Source organism: Lagopus leucura, unplaced genomic scaffold (genome assembly GCF_019238085.1).
Source record: "Lagopus leucura isolate 7727_CA_CO unplaced genomic scaffold, USGS_WTPT01 Super-Scaffold_100018, whole genome shotgun sequence".
NCBI classification, from domain to species: Eukaryota; Metazoa; Chordata; class Aves; order Galliformes; family Phasianidae; genus Lagopus; species Lagopus leucura.
Genome location: NW_024962272.1, coordinates 953399 through 969714, shown reverse-complemented (window position 1 = coordinate 969714; position 16316 = coordinate 953399). Strand labels below are relative to the sequence as shown.

Genomic DNA, 16316 nt, shown 5'->3' with positions numbered 1-16316 from the left:
AAAGGATAGTGGTAGCTAATTTGCCACAGTCAGAATTTTATCTAAACAGGAACAGTAATTTACACAGTGCATTAGCATTTGAAAGAGCAGGCCTGATTCCCAGGAGTGCAATTCTGGTTCTGAATTGGTATAAATTCAATGAAATCACCAGATTAACAGAATAGTTTCTGTAATTCAACAAATTTAGCATTGGATCACAGACCGCATAATATAAAAATACTTTGAACTCATGCATATTATGTTGTCCTTAAAATGTTGCTGATTCTTCTCTTACAAAGTGAATATATTTTTTCACTAAAAGGGAAAATAGAAGACAAATTGAATCATGCATTGCTTAATACACCAAGAATTTTTTACTTTATATATTTCTGTCGATACATAGTCTTTCAGCAATAACACAAATTCACAAATAATGCTAACTGAGAGTTGCAGAATTGTCCAAAAGACTGTAATTCTAGCCCCTGATGTAGAACACAGCTTAGGATGTCCACAGTGGTACTTGGCATCGCAATAAAGTGAAAAACAAAGGACAGTAAGGAAGTTTTACTGTGGGGTACAAGATGCTCTATGAAACAAAACTCACCATCTCGTAAGAGCAGCGTGAAGGTGAAATTGGCAAGCGCATCGGAGCGTCTGACTCACTGTGCCTGACTGAAGTACACGGTCTCTTTCGTGCAGCCGAGAAACCTTGCAACAGTTACATGAATCCTACCATATCCACAAAATGGTCCAACCCCTTTGCTCAAGCAAGGAAACCGAGAGAAGGGTGCCCAGGATCATGTCCAGGCAATTTTGAAGATCTCTAAGGCAAGAAGCTTCATAACCTTTCAGTACAGCCTCTGGCATTGCTCAGTCAACTCCAAATCGAAAAAGAAAAATTAAAGTATAGCACTTCCGGATGTTCAGGAGAGACCTCTTACACTTCACTGTGCGCCCACTGCCTCTTATCTGGTTACTAGGCATCACTGCATAGTCTGGGTCTCTCTGAACACTTGAGGTGTTTAAAAACATCAACAAAATTAGCCTGAGCCTTCTACTCTCTAGGTTGAATAGTCCCAGATTTCCCAGTCTTCCATAATGGAAAAGATGCTTATCATCCTGGTGACCTTTGGTTGTACTCTCTCTAGTATGTTCATGTCTCTCTTTCCCTGGGGAGCGCACAGCTGAAGACAAGTAAGGATCTAAAGGCTTAAACTTCCTAGTAAATCTACTGAACTCAGAGGACAATGAGGATTTTATATTCTGCTCCAGCCATTATTTTCTCCCTCCAGTATAACACACATGGGAAGGTGGAAAATAATCTACTTCTGAAATATACAACAAATAGTGTAAATTGCCAGATATGAAAATCCTACAATTATTGGTTACCTCAGAAAAAAGTTGGAAAGGCAAATAATGCTGCTCCCTCATCCTAAATTTCCACTTGATCTGTGATTCCTATCTGATTCCAGGTATTTTATTGTGCCCCACATGCTCAGCATGGTGGTATCCATCATGGTGCTGGATATGGACAGACGCTCACTTTTGCGAACACAATAAACATTTCAATTCATTTCAGTATCTTAGCTACTTCACTGCAAAGTCAGCCATTTAATCTTAAACCACAAAGTAACAGATTATCTTCCATTTTGTTTCTTCTGCTCAGCTGTGACATTACCATCAATTCATGTAAGTTCTATATTGATAAGGTTCTGTAAAGCATTGTGTTAGAAAATGGAATAGGCATTATACACAGGAAACTGTATAAAGATAATACTTACACTTTGAGGTTTAATTTGCTCTTAATCCATAGTGTATTCAATTCTTACAGTTATCTATTATCTTTCTAATGTAACAGGAAACTAAGAAAAAGCAAAAACCGCAGAAAAAACACTTCTGTTTTCTAATATAAAGTGAAAATATCTCAGTTCAATCAATACAGTTATAGTACTGTACAACAAATTTTACGTTAGAAATAAGCTACTGCATGTTTTAATGCTCTGCAGCCTCAAGAGTTACAAGATGGAATGAAAGCCTCCGGTAGGAAGGTACCTCTTTTCTACTTTTCAAATTTTTTTTTGAATCAAACTTTTGATTTCAAACTTTTGATTTCAACTTACTAAGACCAGAAATTCATTACTGTTAGTATTCAGATGAGACAAATAATGTCTTGTATGTAGAGCTTAGGATAATCTGTATCAGCACTTGCAAATCAAGTGCAGAAGTTCACAATAAAAATTTTTTAAAAAGTGAAAAAAGTGACATCAGTTTTTCAGAATATACATATATATTTTAAACAGATTAAAAAAAAAAAAAAATTCAAAAGAGAAACCCAAATTTTCTCCTCAGAGATGGTTCACGTGACTTTCAAACGTTCTTTCTAGAATTTTTCAGATGTGTCTGCCAAAGTTCATATTGTAAAAATTGCCAAGTAGTAAGTTCAGCTACATAGCAGATATGTTTGCAATGCTGAAAAAAAAATATGGCAGATGAACATGAGTAGTGCAGCATTTAGCTCAATATCATCTCAATTTTTTTAAAGCTGCTAAACCTATCATAATTAATTGCATCTCTTTTCCTACATCATTCACCTAGTTCCGAGAAATTTTTTACTGCATTTATACCAAATCTGATCTATCCTCTTGTTCTCTATCCTTTATGTTTTCAGAAATGCTGGTGCTGGTGATACTGGAGCACATCCAAAGTATCTGAAGATTGCCTGGAATGAGTATCAATTCAAATGTTTTAATTTCCTTAGCCATTGTACAGTTAAATGTCAGTATATTAAAAGTGAACAATATTCTATTATTGTCTATCAGAAATCAAGTGGATCTTTCACAGATGAAAAGAAGGTATGCACTACTATTTAAGGTTTTGATTTGAACAGGTAGGCAAGAGAGTTAAAAAGAGAAAAGAAACCCAGAGAACAAACTACCTTAAACCAGTCAGGAGTTCTGTCATTTATAATGCCAGACAAGGTTTATGGGAAAAAAGTTACACAAGTCTGATCTGTAAGATACAGCACCCTTATGAGATCACCAAGCCCTTTATTTTTCTGTCTGCATGGACATCAACACACTGTCAACACACTATTTCCAAATGTCAGCTGTTCAAGCAGTCCATTGTTTCAAAATCAATAGACATACATGTACTAACATACAGAAACTGAGAAGCTTATTAAGTGTCCGCACTTCATCGGTCCACACTCCTGTGGACATAATTTTGAGCTCTGAATCTCTATGTCTGATCTTCATAAATTTCTTCCCAATTGTTCTTTCTTTCCACAGGCCTCAATTTCTAACAAATTCAGAAATAAAGGAAAAAACCCTTTTTCTCTGAACTATCCCAGCATTTATTGCACCACTGAAAGCCACTTGTCACAGGACAGATAATGTCAGTAGTAAAGAAGTAAGACTTTTCTTGAAGCTGTATGCCAACCACTGACATTCAAAGGCCCCAAAGCACTACCTTTTTTTCCCTACACGTGCAAAAAATCTCTCCAACATTACCACATTTTAAATTGATGTTCCCTTCAGCCTGCCTGTAGAGGAAATAATTTCTGAGGAGCTGCCCAGCTAAATCCCATTGGTTCTGTATCTCAAAGGAGGATGAAGCAAATTTGTTCTGTCTCTCAGCAGCCTTACAATAGTACCCTCAGGACAATTTGTATTCTTACCCCTATACCTATGCTGCAATCAGTTCACTTCGTATTGGACAACTTCCAAGATAATAGATGCCTATGTGGCTTCTGATCTCGGGAAGACATATAAGCTAGAAAGGATCATTCAGAATATCAGTAAGTCTGTATTCAGCAAGAAAGAAGGGATAATTGGCAAGCCTATGCTCACCGTATATGTATACACTGGAGTGTGAGTCATGAGTTACTGAAGTTTTCTTAATTTTGTAGAGGTATAAATTGAGCATTTGTCAGCAGGGACTGAGGTAGAGAATTGCAAAGAAAGTCTGACTGAGAAAAGGCTTTTCTTAAATTACACTGATATGATTCTGGTAGGTCTGCCTACAAATACTAGTAACTAAAATGAGCTCAAATTAATTACAAAGAAAGGAGAAGATAATAATTTAGGGTTCTGTGAAATTCAGGTGCACACTGTGAAATGTCGTATCCTTCTTGATAATTTCAGTGATGTATTTCAGCTGTCAGAGTTCCAAATAGTCCTATTCCTCCCTTTTCTGATAATAGTGATTTTACAGTATTCACAGACACAAAAAGATAGAGCGTAATCTACACTGTCCTGATGGCAAAGGCTCTCTTGGATGCAGTACTGAAAGAAGATACTTCAATTAGCATCAGCGCAATTCTGCTGATTAAGGTTAAGGTTGCCACGTACCATTGTGGGTGTGTCAGAAAACAGTGTCAGACCCAAAACACACAAATCAAGCTACTTGTTATGCAAAACTTCCTTGTTCCTGCTTTTGACAGGTGCAGTATAGATGCTGTTTTAATCTACATGTCAACAATTTTTTCTAAGTAAAATTATGGCATTCTATCAAGACCCGAGGAAACCATCATAACATGGTCTGAAAAACAAACGCATGGACTCCTGAATATCTATCTCCTAACACCTAATCATACACACTTCTCTTCCACATCCCTCAAGATGCTGTTGCATGATAATGAACATTTACAGCAACATTCCATCAGCTGAAAGAGCATTTAGTATGTGTCGGGCTTTTGGCTGGCAGAGATCATTTTTGTCACAGAGGCTCATATGATGTTCTCCTTTGGATTTTTTATGGAAACAGTGCTGATCACACAGCCACGTAAGAGCTGCTTCCATAGGAGCCAAGCTTCCATAGACTCAAGGACGTTTCCACTTCTTATGCTCTTCTTCATGCCAGAATGCTGGAGCTGCACAAGAAGTTGGGAGGAGACACAGCCAGGACAGCAGGCCCAAACTGACCAAGTGGATACACCATACCACCCAATGCCAAGCTCTGCAACAAAAGCTGAGCTGCAGAGGGAAGAATGAGGGCATATTGCTTGTGACAGTGTTTGCCTTCACAAGAAATTTACGTGTGATGAGCCGTGCTTCCCTAGAAGTGCCTGAGTATCTATCTGCCTGCCTGTGGGTAGCAGTGAATTAATTTCTTGGCTTGTATTGCTTGCGCACACAGCTTTTGCTTTACTTTGTAAACTATCTCATCCCATGACTTCTCACACTTCTGCCCTTCCAATTCTCTTCCCAGTCCCCTGTGGGGACAGTGAATGAGTGGCTGTTCAGTGCTTAGCTGCCTCCCAGAATTAAACCACAACAGGAAGGTATTCAATTTATTGCTTTTAATCAGTAAAGTCCATTTCGGGTTGTAGGCATGACAACCCACAGATCAGCTTACAATCTGTGTGGAGACTCCCTAGATTTATAAACTTGATGGTAAACTAAAACACAGTGTAGATACGTCACCAGACAGGATGAATCAGTACTCTTATTTTTATTCACCTAGTTTGCCTGACAGCCACAAGGTGAAACCATGACAGCAAACAATTCTGTTTAAAATGGCAATTGGAGAACCACAGTAATTAGTTGGGCAAGTGGCCGGAAACAATGTTTGGCATTTCATTAGAGATCTGCTCACCTCTCCTGTAATCAGACATACTCACATAGTCACCATTAGGCAAAGCATGTTCATCTGTAACCTCTTTTTGTTTTTCTCTTCCTTGGAATAAATATAATTTGGCAAAACCTTTCTTTCCCCAGTTACATATGCTGCAAGGCCTCCTTGTTTAGCTGAGATTTCAATTGCATAAAAAACATAGGAATAACTGCATCTTTAGCTCTAATTTCAAGTTACATATATACACACACGTGTGTGTACAGTTATATTTGCTAGTAAGCGATACTGACAGCTACAATGTATAGAAAAGCAAATAAATAAATAAACAGTTAAATAAATCTGACTGAGAATATTAATTTACAGCAAATTGCCACACTGTACCACTGAAGATATGGCCATCAGGCATGAAAAAGAATTGAGCAGGCCAAAGACCTGAGGTACTTCCTGATGCGGAATTGGTATACTGACATCTGTCCTGTTGAGCTGGACAGAATCCCTCCTGTTGCTGAACTAGCAGCTGTGTGACAAGCTAGAGTACATCAGTCCTTCAAGATGTAGCACGTGGCATGCTCGTTGTTTCTCGGAAGGAGTTACTCAGGACTGAAGCATATGCACTTCACCCCTTGCATGTTGGCATGGTTAAGGTAACTGCCGCAGCTGCCATCTCACATCCTTTAAGATACCACACACTATCCCTTCACGGCAGTCTTTCTGTCATTTAAAGAAGAAGCTGTCCCTCTGTTTCTGACAGAAAATATGTACCTATAGACGCTTCTTTGCACCCTCTAACAGTTACCAGATAGAGAGAAAGCTGGCTTCTTAGCACACCAAAATGGTGCTAACAGAAATTTTGACAAGGCTGAAATCAAACACAGTACAATATTTCAAGCAATAGCTTGAAATAAAAGGAATCTATATTGCTACACCTATATATCTGACACCTGCAGCTAATATATCCTGATCTATGTAGTAAATGTCAATGCAAACAGTAAAAAATACATATGAGAACAGAACAAAGTACACCCTGATTTGGAAGTTATTGAATGCTTACATGCAAACAGTTTCAAGAAGCTTTGAGACTGAAATTTCCCTGCTCCCTGTTTTCCTTCTTAAAAATAAATCACTGTGTCTGAACACTGGAATTGTGGTCTATTGTGAGCTGAGCTGAAATTATGTAGAGGATTCAGCATATACTGGGAAAGCAGAAAGCTGCTGCTATCTTTGTGAGCTAGTTGAAAAGTGAAAACAGATTAGAAAAATAAGTTCTTCAATAGGCAGCAACATTGCTTTCACACCAGATTTGATGAATAAGTCCTCCCGGCGGCACTAACACCTGATACGCACATTGCATGGATTAGCAAGTTTTAGTCCAGGCAGAAGAAAAAACATTTTTTTCCTCCCTTCCAGTAACGGCTGCAGGTGTATTATCTAATGAAAACACAACAAGATTTCTCTAAGGAATGTGAAATTCGTTTGGTGTTTCCATCAAACAATTATATGTTGTTCATCCACTATCTAGGAAGCACTGAGGCATATCCAGACCTGATTACATTTATTCTTAGCTCAAGATCAGAATACCCCACTAGGGTGGCAAGCAGTTTCTCATCTCTGCCATACCATGATGCAGACATATACAAAAGAGGGGTTTCTAATAACAATACAGCCACATTTGCTTAATATCTTGATCATCCTAAATCAAAGTTTGATCATTAATGGAGCCTTTCAGAGTGTTTCAAATTAAAGGATAAATTTTCGAAGACATGTAGCGAGGAATTGCTGTTTTCTATTAACAGCAGTGGGAGGTAAACAGCTCCATCCCCATATACTGCTCTGAAATGTACCCTCTCAAAATGCTGTATTTTCAAAAGGCAGACAACTTTTCAGTGACTGTGAAGCTTCTAACAACAACAGTATCATTTCCGCTGATGCTATCTGTCAGCTAATTCTACCTCCAGGAAAACATTAGGCCTACAAAAAATAGAATAGCTCAAAGACATCTTTGCAGTAAAGGAACACAGAGGAACCCCTGCTAAGGGTTGTATCTCTGGAAAATATATTAATAAAGTATATATTCTTATGCACTGGTGTGTATGCCAGACTCTCCACCTCTGCACAGGGCAAAGTAAAACCAGTTTGGCAACACAAAGCACTTCTGCAAGCCAGTGTACCCTGGAGGCTCTAACTTCCAGAGATTTATCTGGAGATACACCAGAAAATAAGCTCAGCATAGAGAAGTCTCAGACATGCTTGAAGGTTAAAAGAGGATCAGTCATACTGCAGTGCAATCATCATGAAGCACCTGATGAACAGAACAAATGTTATCATCCAATCTACTCATTATAAATGAGGAAGGAAAAGGAGTACTTTCACAATTGTTTGCAAATTCTGTTCAGATCCACTAAGTTCACAGTGTAGTCCTTTACAGTTCTGAAAAACATGGCAGCTTATATAAGTGCATTAGGGAAATAAAAATCTCAACTGCTTTTTAGAAATGCAGTAAACTACACATTCTCCTCCCTGATGATTTTTGTCATTAATAATGTAATCTCACAAGCTAAACATCAGAAGGTGTAAACAAGTTGTTAGAACTGATTCATGAGAGCTATTCTTCCCATTACAGCAGGATTTTTCTATTCAGCAAGGAATTTTTACAAGTTATCTCTGAGAGACAGATAAGGATACATGGAATTCCCTCTCTCATCTCCTTTATTAAATACATATTTCTCATTTAATTAAAAGGCTTTGTAAGATTACTTCTGATACATTTGGTCAAATGGCAAAGACTAATTAGAACAACCACTATTTGGAAGCCCATTAGAAAAGAATCAATCTCAGCAGCAAAAGTAACAAACACAAACCAAACATTAGAACATTATCTCCTCAAGGTCAAAAGAAGTAGTTCAAGATGTTCCATCTCGCTAATCTTCAAAAACAAAAGGTGAATAGCAAAACAAACCAACCCTTGTGTAAGAAAGTATTTACCACGATGTCTTCAGGAAAAGTATCCCGACTAAAAGAGCCATCATCAAACATGACTTCATAGAAAAGCTGCGATGTCACTCCAATGACTCTGCAGCTGTAGTATCTTGTATTCCGATGTTTTGCGATGACTGTCTGCCCAACTGTAATGGTCTTCTCACATGCTTTAGTTCTCTTGAAAAAAGATATAGAAGCAATTTTAAAATACCAGCTTACTCATCAGAATTGTACCAATGTTAAAACTGAATGAAAAATAACACTCAATAAAAAAAAACTTTAAATGCAAAATTGCTCCTTACCGTCATGATCATACAAATTTAACAAAGGTTTTCATTTCTCAAGAATAACAAATTATAGCGCTCAAAAATATCTTTACAGTTTATACCTTCTCACCATTTCACAGTAGAGAAAGAATATTAATTAATTAATTGAAGTTCTTGAAGCACGGCAAAGATAGACTGTGGTCTTGCATTGTTTTAGAAGGTTTTTTTAAGTCTTGTACTGTGACATGATTTCTCATAATTACTTTGCTATTTTCTGAATGGGATAAAAAAAAGTGTAATGCATCTTCAGCTCATGTCAGAGCTGTCTACAGGAGTAGAGCATTTGCTTGAAGACTTTAGACAGCACTGATCACTCTTCATTTACTCATTTAGTACATCAGTACCAATAATTTTTTCTCATTTTTCACTTTGCATTCAATAGAACTAATTATGTCAATCAGATCTGTGTTAGGGCTGATAAATTATGCAAAAATTCTGCAGCATAACTGTTTTTAATGGTTTTTATAAATAAAAGAATAGAACCTTGTAAATCAGCAAACGCTTAGAAGCTCAAATGATGCTGACAGTTGTTAAGCATCTACTTCCAACTGAAGTATACCCAGGAACTTTAAAAAGCAATGTTCTTCACCAGGAAAAAAATATGCAGGTTGCCTCTTATTTACTTCCGTGGAAAATACGACACAAAGAGCACAATACACTGTTTAATAGAGCTTCTCATTCTGGTCAAACACAGAAAGAGCTTCTTCCCTGCAATTTTGACTGTTTATTCATTACTTACAAAGCTCCAATTCTTCAACCAAGACAAACTAATTGTGACCTTAGCTGTATATGACCAGTTGAACTTTTCTTACAGTAGAAGATACAAAGGGGACAGATGCAACAGCATACAGAAAACACTTATTTTACTAGAAATACTTACATAAGGAGATTGAAAAAATCTTATGACATATGCTACAATAACTACTGATTTACCTAAAACTGCTTTTCAAACCTTCAGTGGCAATGGATTCTTCAATAAATATAGAAATCTAAAAGGGTCTCTGGAGAATCTGGAAAACTCTTTTTAGCATTAATATCAAAGGGAGAACAAAACACATCAGCAGTTCTTTCTGTTAGACTCCAAACATTAATAGTAGTGTCAATGCATTTGGAGAAAAAAAAATAATAACTGACATCTTCCACTTCTGTGGAGATTGTAGTCACAATCATGACTCTTTCTTGCACAAGTTTCTATGATTTAAAAATTTTAAATTTCTCTGCTTCTACAAACCAAATAGGAGTATTCTGTGCCATTTCTGGAGACAGCACACTAAATCTTTGTGTGTCAGAATTCTGCCTGACATAAGCATTTGGAGGATTTAGCTGAGCTCCCCTCAGAGAAAAAAATCCAATACTGTTTCTAAAGTTTACTTCAAAATAGTGTTTTGATCATATATATAAAGTATTCAACAATTTACCTGGATTTTCCATTTTACATAGCTACTTATGTAGTTAATTCTGTTACTTAGTTTAACTGCAGAGGAGCAGAAGAAGGAATAAACCATTTACTGCTGTTGCCACAGGAGTGCTAACATGTCAGTTAGCATTTCTTATCCAACCTTGAAACATAAGTAAACATAAATGTTCATTTACCAAGCAATTCTTGACTCCAGTCTATTCAGTTACTTAAAAAAAATCAGAAATTTCAGAGAGTATTAATTCTATCACCTATATGAAACAACTGAAAGTAGAAGTTTAAGATTACACCACAATAATCTGAGGAAAATATTACAAGGTTTAAATGTATTAAACTTTGAAAATGGAATTATTTTGAGAAAATGGACTGGAAAAATATAGTATGTCAAGAGACAATACAGGCTTATATGTGAAAAAATATTCAGAGGAGGAATGTCAAAGCTTATTAGAAAAAATAAGAATGAAAAAGAAATGCATCCCAGCTCAAAGAGATAATTTTTTTAGTTTATTGTTTAGTTATCTTGTTAGAATTCTTGATTATTTTCCAGAAAAAATATTGACAAGCATACTCCAACAACATATTGCATGTCCCAGGAAACATTTCCTGTCAGAAAATCCTAAGAATTTATTGATGTTAAGAATGTTATTTTTGATCAGAAAGGACAGTTGTTATGTAAGTCTATCAGATTAAAGGAACAGCTGTGGTAGTTACCAGATTATTGAGAAAGCTGGTTTAAAAAGCATGATTTTAACAGTACCTAAGCCAAGGATGAACTAAGATAGGAGCAGATATACAGAAAACAATGAGATGCAATGTAAGAAAAGTTAACCTCTCCTTTCTGCAGAACTCAAAAAAGATAAGAGGGAAAATGACTTTCTCCTGAATTTTCTGTGTTTCAGGACTGAAAAATCTTGTAAAATAAAATAAGTATGTATACAGATGTATATTGAATACTAACGGATAGCTAGCCAGAAATAGTTAGTTAGTGGATATCCACATATCTAGATACCCTCCCTGACTGCAGTTTGTGGTGGAAGATCCTTGCAATTCTTATTCAAATACAATAAAGATTTATTTAATTAGGAAACATGAACATGAGAAACATAACCCTCCCATCATCATTTTCTGCTCATTCCTCAGAACTGCAATTTGGGCACAGAAATGATGCATGACATTTCAAAAAACATGCCAGTTCATGATTTTTGACTCATTTGTCTTTTCTATGGCATGCCTCTAGACTCCTGAAAATGTTGATGCTGGCAGCAATTAGCAGACAGTAGCATTGTATTCACATGTATTCAACAGAAAAAGGATCTACAGTTTCCCCTTTACAGTGTCCTTTCATTCACTGTATGCTACAGAGATAAAAACTGTTCAATAATAGCAAATGATAATTTAAAGCAGATCAGAAGCAAGCGTGTAACTGAGGCTTCCTATATACCTCTTCTGATTGCACTTTCAAAATGAAGTATCACAGATGGACACATTTGCTTCCAGCAGACTTTCTCAGACCTTCAGTGCTGCTTTTGCTAATCCTGTATGAATTCTTTAGTGTTTTTTTTCCCAACAGTATTGCCACATATAACGTCTTTTTCTCATTGTCTTGTGCATAATAGAGATTTAATCAAAATAAGTCCATGTGGAGCACCTATTCTCAACTGTAGTTCCAAGTGTTCTGGTAATCTGATGACAAAAGATGTGAAGGATACATTTCATGCCCAGAAATAAACATGGTTTGACTGTGGAAAATTCAAAAAACATGACCTACTGTCTTTTGGCAGCAAATCACAGATCCTCCTTTGTAATTTGCATACTTGCACTCCGATTTACAAGAACAAATTAATATAGAGTGCAACAGGAATAATTCAAACCATTCAGCATTAAACAGCTTTTCTGCTAGCAGACCTTTGTATCATTTCTAAAGCTGTACCTTCAACAAATACAAGACATATACTTAGTTTTGAATTTGCATATATAAAAAATGTATTTTTGAAACTTCATCTCAATATTAAAAAAATCAAAGTCTTAACGTGTGTATTTACTTCATTTGACATCACTATCTGGATACAAGAGTAAGGTTTTTCCTTTTGATTGCCTTTATGATGATTTTTCACCAGAAGACTTGCAAGTATTTTCCATGGCTGACATTAAAAGAGCAGTCTAGGAAAAAAAAACTGTAGATAACTCAAAAGGAAAATGTGAAAAAGAGTTGTGAAAAGGTATCAAAGAATGATTTCAACACAATTGTATGAGATTGCAGCAACAAATTATCTTGATAAAAATTTCACTTTATCATTGCAATAAGTGCTTGCCTGAGGTGAAAAGATATATTAATATCTGTAACAATAAATTTTTATCTCACATAGTAAGTTTGTGAGTTTCCTGTTGAGCAACTTCCTTGATTTACATTAAATACTGCTATAGATAAAAGCCACAATTTTTCCTGCTCCTCTTGGTTGCTGAGTTTTGTGTTGTTTGTTCTTTTTTAAACTTGAAGGAAAACAGCAATCAAAGATATTCCCTGAGCATTTAGGCACATATTCACATCTAGAGGCTTTGTTAGTGGAACATTGGACAACTGTAATTTTGTTTCCTTGAAATGGGGAGAAATAGCATCCTTGCTTTATGTGGAGTGCTTTGAACTACTAAATAGAAGGAGAAATTTATCCTTGCTGAAAAGAAGATGTATTTGACTCCTGCAAAAATTTGCAGAGTGAATCTGCATGTCCTTTGTTCTGTTTGTAAACAAGGAAATGAAAATAGACAAAAATCTGACACCAGAATAAAGATGCATAGTCGTACTTAATAGTGAAGAGCAATATAACGTCTGCACAGAAGACCAGCTAATAGTAAAGAAAGGTATAACAAGAAAAACAATGATAATGAAAATCCCAAACCTTAAAGGCATGACTAGGTAATTCAAAAGGTAGAAATTAAAAACCGATCATAAATAAATCCTTGACACTTTTGCCACAGTCTATTGGCAATTCAGCTTACTTAAAACATTAATACTGGGGGCTGCTGGGGTGGGCTCTGTGAGATGAGCCCAGCAGCTGCCCCACGGCAGATCACAGCTGCTGCCTGTGGGAAGCCCACGTAGATGGATTGGTGCAGGAAGGGTGGCAACCCATTAGAGGGATCTCACGTGGAGCTGCAGCAGAGTGTGACCATGGAGGAACAGCAGAGAAAAAATGCTATGGACTGACCACAGCTTCCACTACTAATTCCCTTGCACTGCTCGGGGAGGGGGGTGTAAGGAAGAAGAGTGTGGATGGAGGGAAAGTGCTTTTAGTTTGCTTTTAGTTCTCACTGCTTTGCTGTCAGTAATTGGCAGTAACTTAAATTAATCTTCCCCAAGCTAAGCCTGTTTTGCCTGTGTCAGTAACTGGTGAGCAATCTCCCTGCCCTTATCTCAACCCATGAGCTGTTTCGTCCTATTTTCTCTCCTTGCCCTGCTGTGGAAGTGAAGTGAGAGCGGTTTGGTGGGCAACAAGCAGCCAGCCAGGCTCAATCCACTGCATTCATGGCTAACTGAAGATTACCACAGAAAAACTCTAACAAAATGTTTGGTCCTCCCAAACTCAGGTCCAAGGAAAAACAAAGAAAGAAACACACACTATTTTTCCTTCTCTTCAGCACATCTGACGTTGATTTGAGCCAAGTGAAAAAAGATAATGAAGATTTTTTTTTCAAAAAGGTGAGCTCAGTTTCACTCCAATCAATATTGAATACCATCCACACAAACACTTTAAAACAGCTACACAAAATCTTGTTTCTTCACACTTTTTTTCTGTTTCATGCTACCAAATACAAATCCTGAAAATCTCTGAGAATCTGGGGGGAATCCCTCCCACTTTATTACCATTGTGTTAAATGGAACAAGGATGCACTTAATTTCTAAGCTTTCAAAGTAATAGCTGTTTTAAAGTTTTTTTTCCCCTCTTTTAGGGAAAGTGCATGCTAAAAGTCAAATAACAGTGCTGAAGCCTGCAATATTTTATATTAGATAGAAAGTATAAATTTGCTTAAATGATCTACATGTTTTTCATTAATATCTTGTAGGTATTTTTATTAATAACTAGCATGGATATAGAGTTACCAGGAAAAAAAAAAAAAAAAAAAAAAAAAAGTCTGTTTAGGATAGATTTACCACTTGTTCAGCACTATACACAGAAGAAATAATCCGTAACAGCACGTTCAGTATCATAAAAAAGAATAGGTGAAGAAAATAACTTGTCATTTTCGGGGACAATAAGGGTCTGCTAGTGTAAAAGACAAATACATTACAGGAAGTTTGAAAAACTGAGGGGCTAGAGCAGTAGCCACAACATATACATGAAGTGGATACAAAAGAAAGCATACTGTAGAAAAACTTATTTGATCAAGTAATGACTTCCCAGCTATTGATGAATATCTCACTACCTGGAGTAATTGTCCAGTGTCTGAAAAGAAATACAATTAAACATTTAGGAAGAACAGCTGTATTTTCATTGGCCATGCTTTGGTCCAGTAATTTTCAACTAGTGAGTAACATTTTCTAAACAAGCCAAGGGCTTTAAGTTACGAGTACAGATAAAGGTTGCAGTTTGCTTGTGTTTTAATCCAAACTCATTTTTATAAAAAATGTATGAAGACATAATAACAATGCAAAGTGTACTGGCTTTATATGCTTACTTTTTTTTTTTTTTTTTTAAACAAAAATCTTTATAACACATAACATTTCTGGGGAGATTTTAAACAGGGACATGCGATTCATTTGCCTTTTTATGAACTATCAGCAGACTGAAACTAAGGACTGGCTCATCACTCTAGTTGGGAGGCATTTTATTATACTTAAAAGGAGATCTTATGTTCCAGTAGTCTTGTTAGGATCAAAGGTTCACTGACAGTCTCTTGAAAGAAAGATATACATTATACATACATAACTGGGTTTATTTCAATTTTAGTGTATAGAGGAGATTAAGTACATATTAAAATAAAGAGTTTGAAACTTGAGAATTTTCAACTTCACCAGTGTATCAAGTTATTTCTTCAATGATATCACAATAAGTTCTTCTAGTTTGCTAGGAAAGAAAATACACTCTTAAAAGCCCAAGACACATTGCAAGATTTCTCTGAAATAAGTAACAATTCATTAAGAATTTATCTTTTAGATAATAAACCTATGAGACTGTGGTAACTAATTCTTCTTGTTTCTCATCTAAAATCAAAAGTGCTTCCTCAGCATCGGCTAGAAATAAAAAGATATAGAAATAATATGAATTTTCATGACATATCACTGCTGCTTTTCCAGATGAAATAATGATTATAACTGGATATTTGCGTGGCATTGCTTGGCTGTGATACAAAGAACTTACATATACATCTCAATATCTGAGAGTATTTGAAAGATACTATGATCTGGGTATTTTCAATACATTCCACACTAACAAAACAGAGAACTCAGACACTTATGCTGCTGTCAAAACAACATATTCAACAATGAGTCTAATGCAAAAAAGTTCTTAGCATATTGAGTATTCTACCAGATAACATAATGAGAAAAAAACCTTCCAGATGAAATACTTTTTTATGCCCGGAAATATATCAGACGAAGCCATTATACATTATGTGGATCCCCTCTTTCATTTTCTCTGAAAACATATTTTAATTCTGCAACATATCATTAAACAAATTCCTTACCACATTTTGGTTGATCTTATGCCTGAAACAAGTGATGTAGACAACATACGGCCAGTCATCAGGCTCCATCAGCACTCCTGCAGCATGGGCACAGGTCACATGGAAGGAGGCTGGACAGCGTCCATATGAACATTGAATGCAGGCACCAGAGGTTTTCTTAACTCTCTGTCTGCAGAAAATACATTTCTGTAGAAAATAAAGAGAATATTTACCATACTACCACAATTCCACTGGTATCTGCAAGCATCTCTAGGACTGAAGAATTATTTATGCTTCACTGCTTATGTTTTATACCTCATAATGAGCATAGCGAAAGAATAAACTTTTATGAACTGCAAGGTAACTTCATAATATGAGAATCG

General features: G+C 36.2%; 1 protein-coding gene across 2 annotated transcripts in view; it reads right to left on the bottom strand.

Annotated features, from left to right (window-relative positions):
* The window catches only part of KDM4C (lysine demethylase 4C), a 301610-nt gene that overhangs the window by 17340 nt on the left and 267954 nt on the right, over positions 1 to 16316 (bottom strand). For both annotated transcript variants that reach the window (XM_042877489.1, XM_042877490.1), the window contains exons 18-19: positions 15955 to 16140; positions 8536 to 8706 (exon numbers count right to left, since the gene is read on the bottom strand). In XM_042877489.1, the coding sequence (XP_042733423.1) occupies positions 8536 to 8706; positions 15955 to 16140 (357 nt within the window). The remainder of the gene's footprint in view (positions 1 to 8535; positions 8707 to 15954; positions 16141 to 16316) is intronic.